The following is a 7,584-nucleotide window of genomic DNA, read 5'->3' as shown; positions in this document are numbered from 1 at the left end:
AAGACAACATGAAGACAACATGAGGACAACATGAGGACAACATGAAGACAACATGATGACAACATGAGGACAACATGAGGACAACATGATGACAACATGAAGACTACATGAAGACAACATGAGGACAACATCAGGACAACATGAGGACAACATGAGGACAACATGGGGACAACATGATGACAACATGAAGACTACATGAAGACAACATGATGACAACATGAAGACTACATGAAGACAACATGAGGACGACATGGGGACAACATGGAGACAACATCGGGACAACATGAGGACAACATGAGGACAACATGAAGACTACATGGAGACAACATGAGGACGACATGGGGACAACATGGAGACAACATCGGGACAACATGAGGACAACATGAAGACAACATGGGGACAACATGAGCGTTAACAGTCCAGGTTTGAGCCTTTAATCATGTTTGTGGGTCCAGGTTGTGGATTCTGCTCCTCAGACTCCTCCACGCTGCCCGCTGTCCTCTCATGTCAACAACATGTTGAATATGATATATATGTAATATAATAAATATGTAATATAATATATATTTAATATGTTTGGTTTGTACTCACGCAGCAGCAGCAGCAGCGTCCGTCCCATCGCACCACCGACCGATGAAGACGAGTCTCAGTCTCAGTCCTTCAGCGTCCTCCTTCCTCTGTGGTTTCTGTCTTCAAACAGGAACCAGCTGTTCTACACAGACACAAGGCTGAAAACCCAGGGGCAGTGAACGCATCACAGGAGAGTTTCTAACCTGAAACATATCTATTATAATAATAATAATAATAATGTATGTTTTATTAACCCTCCTGGTGTCTTCGGGTCTGATTCAAAAAGTTTCTATATCTGAAATTTAGGTTTCTTTCAAAGTAATTGTGCCAAAAAGTACCGTGGATGGTTCCCATCAACGCTCCTCACACGGTACTTTAATAATCAGTTTATCACTTTTAATAAAATCAATTATATAGCATTTGGAGAAAAAACTATTGGTAAAAGAACTTTTAAAAAAAGAGAGAATAATGTCAAAAAGTTACTAAAATGTGAATTAATGTCAAATGAAATGACAAAAAATGTCAAAAAAGTGACAAATGTAAAAAATTATCAGTTCCACTTTCATGAATTTGGGTGTTTTATGTCAACTTTATAGTATTTGGAGAAAAAGCAATTGGTAAAAGAACTTTTTTAAAAAAATGTAAAAAAAAAGAAAGCAAAAACGTCAACAAAGGCGACTAAAATGTAAGCAGGTGTCAAAAAGAAAAGCTTTAAAAATGTGGGGAAAAACCCACGAAAATATCAAAAGGCTCAGAAAAAGTTGACAAATGTTGAAAAAATGACAAATCATCGGGGAAAGACACAAAAGGGTCGAAAAAGAAGACATAACCGCAATAAAAATAGGCAAGGTAGTTAAGTTTCTGCTGTTACACACATTACACACGGCCCTGAACTACACACACATGCTCAGTACAACACATTATACTAATGGAGAGATGTCAGAGTGTGTGTGTGTGGGGGGGGGGCATCCAGATTTAAAGCTAATTATATCATGTCTTTCATTGTTTACATGTCTCGGCATAAAACTAGTCCTGAGTCAGAACTGATTAAAAATGAAGATTAATTCCATGTGAAATCCTAATTTGCAGCCCTACCTGTCTTTGTGCTACTTTTATTATGTTTTATGCAAAACTGGTGTTTCCCTGTTGTAAATAAACTTGTCACAAAAACATGTCTCGGGCACTGATTGGCTGAGGAGAAGCAGGTCTCACGTGCCAGGATGTCTTCATTCATAGCGAGCAGCGTGTGGAGTCAGTCGGGCGTTAGGGGACCGGAGGTCGGCTGCAGCACGGAGGGTTTCCCCGGAGTATGGATCTCTTCTCTGCGGATTATAATGTCGACAAAGACGGACAGATGGATCCGGGAATAGCGCTGGAGGACGGGGGACAGCTCGGCGGCTCCTCCGGTGCCCTTCGCTTTCAACGGCCTATGCAGATACATTTACCCGAGAAAGGGTGACTGTGAACGGATACAGGGTACCGGGGGGGGACGGTCCTTTCACCGGCTGTTGCAATAAAATGTAGGCGACAAAAGCTGACTGTCCTGCGGCGAGGACAGTTGCCTTTATGCACCAAAGGGACGAGTTAAAGTGAACAGAAGATGGGGGATGTCTCCCGTCCAACACCGGCACAGACGGACTGATGGATCCGGGAATAGCGCTGGATGAAGGGGGACGGCTCGGCGGCTCCTCCGGTGCCCTCCGCTTTCAGCGGCCTATGCAGAGACATTTACCCGGAAAAGGGTGACTGTGAGTGGATACAGGGTACCGCGGGGGGGAGGCTCAGCGGCTCCTCCGGCAGCCACAACCGGTAAGAGGGGACACCATGAGGGGGGGGGACATCTTGTTGGACATCGGAGTTCTCTTAGTTGTCTTTGTGACTTTGGCGTATCAATACGTGGTTGCATGCACATGTAGTATTATACCACTAGTATTTGGGTAAGTAAGAATTGAGCGTCACGTGACTGTAGGAGTGTACCGTACTGGTGGTTTCCGCTGCCCCCACGTGGAAGGAAGCTCAACTACTGAGGACACTTCAGAAAGGACATTAACCCTTGTGTTGTCCTCCCGGGTCAAAAACTGATAAAAATTTGACATTTTCGTCTCTTTTTTTAGACTTATTTTTTAGTTTCCACTATCACCACCTTACTAGTTTTATACTTCTTGGAATTCGTGGTCTATAACCCTCATTTATATTGAATTATTCCTAATATTAGAGTTAAAAAAACAGAAAATATGAATTATTGTGACTAATAGTTAAGATCAGAGGAATAAAAGCACGTGCGAAGGAATCCATTTTTATGGTAATTTGGTTAAAAAGAGATGTCAAATATAGACATTTTTAAAGGGTCAGATTTAACCACGGGACAACAGGAGGGTAAAGACCCCCCCCTTGGACTTTGAGTCCCTTTTCACTGTTTTCTGACGTTTTATAGACCGGACAATAAATCAAGCAACTGATTGTTAGACTAATCGATGATAAAAATAATCGTTAGTTTCTAGCAGCTGATCAGAGACGGGCCCTAATGTGCATATTTCTCATCTTTAATTAATATTAATATGTATATATTTGAATATTAGTTATTGTATTTCATCCTATTATTATTGCATGTAGCCTATATTGTATCCTAGTGTGAGATGAGATTTATTTTGTGAAGTTTTAGTTAACTAATGAGCGTTTGTGGGTTACTGACATAAGTCATATTTCCATCATTTGTAGCTTCATAGTGTGTTCTGTTCCCTGATCTAACGAGGGACTATCTAACAGGCTGCACCCTGCCTGTCATTCAGCTAACAGGCTGGCGGAGGGATATGATGAGATGTTGAAGCGTTTCTTGTTATGAGTCTTGAGTTGTTCTTCGCTGGGGGGGGGACAAGTTACAAGTCGAAGCTGTCTCCGTGCTCTACTCTACCCGACGAGTTCATAGTTAACGCAAACATTCACTAGCGTTACACTAGTGTTTCATTAGATTTATATTCGGGGCTGTGTGACTGATTTTGTTGCTGGAACATTATAATTTCCCATTTTATTGGGATCAATAAATATCTATCTATCTATACATACATACATGCATACATGCATACACGCATACACACATGCATACACGCATACACACATACACGCATACACACATACATACATACACACATGCATACATACATACATACATACATACATACACACATGCATACATACATACATACATACATACATACACACATACACACATACACACATGCATACATACATACATACATACATGCGTACATACATACATACATACATACATACATACACACACACATACATACATACATGCATACATACATACATACATACACACACACATACATACATACATACATGCATACATACATACATACAACCATACATGCATACATGCATACATACATACATACATACATACACACATACATACATACATACATACACACACACATACATACATACATGCATACATACATACATACAAGCATACATGCATACATACATACATACATACATACATACATACATGCATACATGCATACATACATACATACACGCATACATGCATACATACATACATACATGCATACATACATACATACAAGCATACATGCATACATGCATACATACATGCATACATGCATACATACATACATACATGCATGCATACATACATGCATACATACATACATACATACATACATGCATACATGCATACATACATGCATACATGCATACATACATACATACACACATACATACATACATACATACATACATACATGCGTGTGTGTATGTGTATATATATATATATATATATATGTATATGTATATATGTATATGTATATGTATATATGTATATGTATATATGTATATGTATATGTATATATATGTATATATAATGTACATACATGCATGCACATGTCTACAGTCTATGCTCAGAGACAGGTGTCACCAGGGAGCAGCATGCTATTTATTTTCTTATTATGATATATTATTATAATTTTTCTGCTTGTCCCGCCCTTCTCTGCCTCTGATTGGCTGGCCTTTGTTGTTGTCTTCGGTTGGCTTCAGGCCTGAGGCTTGTGATTGGTTAGGGGTAGGGCTCCACGTGAGCTGAAACGTGAGAGGACGGGGACTTCCTCCGTCTACTTCTACTTCTTCTTCTTCTTGAAAACAATAACAATAACAAGAACAGCTGTTTCAACGTTGACTGACATGTTGTCTTCTACTGTCCTGTGTCTCCTGCTCCTCCTGCTGCTCTCTGCCTCTGCAGGTAAGGGGGGGGGGGGGGGGGGGGGGGGGGGGGGGGTGCAGGGACACACACCTTCAGACAGAACCGCTCCGTCATGTCGCAGCGCGTCTGCACCAAAACATGTTGTAATGACGCAGAGAAATGATCCGAAACAGGAGAATAACTCCTGCTTTAATAAGTTATCACTGCACGAGAGCTGTTTAGTACTTCCTGTTGCGGAGAGCAGCGTCAAGCTGCAAATGTAAACATCAAAATGTTGAAATGTTGACCCAGAACAACCCAAAGTTGCACCAAGGTCAACAGAAGGTCAACAGAAGGTCAACAGAAGGTCAACAGAAGGTCGTGTTTACGTGCGCCTGCTGAATATTTCATTCATATTAATAATAATAATCACTGGTTTACAGAAGATTATGCTTATGTAATGCCCTCTGGTGGCCGATTTAAGTATAACAACAACGTGTGTGTGTGTGTGTGTGTGTGTGTGTGTGTGTGTGTGTGTGTGTGTGTGTGTGTGTGTGTGTGTGTGTGTGTGTGTGTGTGTGTGTGTGTGTGTGTGTGTGTGTGTGTGTGTGTGTGTGTGTGTGTGTGTGTGTGTGTGTGTCGACCTGCAACTTTTCTGGGTCGACATTTCAACATTTTTATGATTTTCTACACTTTTGTCAACGTCTTTTCCAGTTTTTTGTCACTTTGTTTTTCTAGATTTTTCCAAGTTTTTGTCCCCTTTGGCAACATTTTTCCATTTTGTTTGGTCATTATTTTCAGCATTTAAAAAAAAAATGTTTTTGTTGATTTAAAAAATGTTTTTTTGCTCTACTATGTCTTTTTAGATTTGTACATGTATGTATGTCAATTTGACACGAGGACACCATGAGGACACCATGAGGACACCCTGAGGACACCCTGAGAGTTAGTCTTGTGACTCCCTGACCAGGTGTGTCTCTGTGTCTCCAGAGACGCTGGCGGTGACGCCGGGGCAGGACGCTGCTCTGGGGTGTCAGGCTCTGGAGGACGGTCCCGTGTCTCTGCTGGAGTGGACCCGCGAAGACCTGCATGACACCGGCTACGTCTTCTTCTACAGAAACCAGCGCGCCTACGAGAGGTACCAGCACCCGCGCTACCGGGGCCGGGTGGAGCTCAGAGACCCGGACATGAAGCACGGAGACGCGTCGGTTGTCCTGAAGGACGTCGGCGTCAACGACACCGGGACGTACGACTGCCGGGTCATAATCGCCGGGGACAACGAGATGCCGTCCTCGGAGACCAGGCGGCTCGTCAACCTGACCGTCACCGAGCCCGGTGAGTTCAGAGAGACCCGCATGTCGTCCCCATGTCGTCCCCATGCCGTCCTCATGCTGTTTTCATGTTGTCTTCATGCTGTCTTCATGCTGTCCTCATGCTGTCCTCATGCTGTCCTCATGTTGTCCTCATGTTGTCCTCATGCTGTCCTCATGCTGTCCTCATGTTGTCCTCATGTTGTCTTCATGTTGTCTTCATGCTGTCCTCATGCTGTCCTCATGTTGTCCTCATGTTGTCCTCATGTTGTCTTTATGTTGTCTTCATGTTGTCCTCATGTTGTCCTCATGTTGTCTTCATGTTGTCCTCATGTTGTCTTCATGCTGTCCTCATGCTGTCCTCATGTTGTCCTCATGTTGTCTTTATGTTGTCTTCATGCTTTCCTCATGCTGTCCTCATGTTGTCTTCATGTTGTCTTAATGTTGTCTTCATGCTGTCTTCATGCTGTCCTCATGCTGTCCTCATGCTGTCCCCATGTTGTCCTCATGTTGTCAAAAATATAGTTTTCACCCAATAACCGCCCCCCCTCCATCTCGGCGGTCCACACACCGGCCGGTTCTTCGGTGCATCACGAGGTCGCAGAGTTCTTGAAGTCTTGTGTTTCCTGTTCCAGATCCTCCAGCTGGACCGGAGGCCGGGGACACTGGACTCGTGGTCGGGGGGGCAGTCGCTGGAGTCCTCCTCCTTCTTCTTCTCCTCTCTGTTCTGGGTGTAGTCCTCTGTAAGCGGCGTGGCGGTCCCGGGAAGAGTCGTCCCTACGAACCACCGGCGCCTGACACCAACGAGGAGACCTGACGTCCTCCTGCTCAAAGAGTCCGTCCACAAAAGACAGACGTGTCCAATAAGAGTCGGGTTAGTCCCCGTTGCATCGTCACCTCGGCCGTTTGGGGCTCCTTTATCGCATCTCGCTGTTCCACTTCTCAAGCTGCAGCGTCTGTAATGAAAGCTCGTTATTATTATTATTATTGTTATTATTATTATTATTATTATTATTAATGTTCATCAGAGAGTCATATCTCTGTAGAGTGATCAACGTTTCAGTTTCTGCACTTTAAATCAATTCTGCACCGCACTTTATTTCACCTCTCGAGTTCATTCTGTTAATAAATATGTGGAAATTAAAAATGTTTCCTGTTTTTTTTTTTTTAAACACGGGCCCGCGGGAGAGTTTCTAACCAACCAAGCTCAAAAAGAAAAAAGAACATTAACAAAAAAACATTAAAAAGCCACAAAACCAACAACTAAAAAAGAAAGCCAACATTTTTGGTAATTAAATAAAAAAAAAAATCATAATTTAATAACGTACATTCCCTTTAATAATAATATCTATCTAACTCTCTCTCTCTCTCTCTCCATCTCTCTCTCTCTCTCTCTCTCTCCATAATAATAATAATAATAATAATACATTTTATTTAACAGCGCCTTTCTAACACTCAAGGACGCTTTACAGACAATAA

The 7,584-nt window shown here is 42.4% G+C and overlaps 2 protein-coding genes across 4 annotated transcripts in view; one reads left to right on the top strand and one right to left on the bottom strand.

Annotated features, from left to right (window-relative positions):
* The window catches only part of LOC117962117 (sialoadhesin-like), a 194,299-nt gene that overhangs the window by 136,674 nt on the left and 50,041 nt on the right, over positions 1–7,584 (bottom strand). The window lies entirely within an intron of this gene.
* LOC117962139 (coxsackievirus and adenovirus receptor homolog) lies at positions 4,683–7,028 on the top strand. The gene is made up of 3 exons (XM_034901255.1): positions 4,683–4,855; positions 5,786–6,130; positions 6,741–7,028. Exons 1-3 carry the CDS (start codon positions 4,798–4,800, stop codon positions 6,920–6,922), a joined length of 585 nt encoding a protein of 194 aa, XP_034757146.1. The 5' UTR covers positions 4,683–4,797; the 3' UTR covers positions 6,923–7,028.

This window comes from Etheostoma cragini, chromosome 19 (genome assembly GCF_013103735.1).
Source record: "Etheostoma cragini isolate CJK2018 chromosome 19, CSU_Ecrag_1.0, whole genome shotgun sequence".
Classification (NCBI taxonomy): Eukaryota; Metazoa; Chordata; class Actinopteri; order Perciformes; family Percidae; genus Etheostoma; species Etheostoma cragini.
This window is presented reverse-complemented; position numbering and strand designations above follow the sequence as displayed.

Bases quoted from the DNA above. Each gene is read 5' to 3' on its own strand.
- LOC117962139 (XM_034901255.1), top strand. From the start codon at position 4,798: ATGTTGTCTTCTACTGTCCTGTGTCTCCTGCTCCTCCTGCTGCTCTCT. The intron at 4,856-5,785 runs GTAAGGGGGGGG...CTGTGTCTCCAG, and splicing joins GCTGCTCTCTGCCTCTGCAG to AGACGCTGGCGGTGACGCCG. The intron at 6,131-6,740 runs GTGAGTTCAGAG...TTCCTGTTCCAG, and splicing joins CCTGACCGTCACCGAGCCCG to ATCCTCCAGCTGGACCGGAG.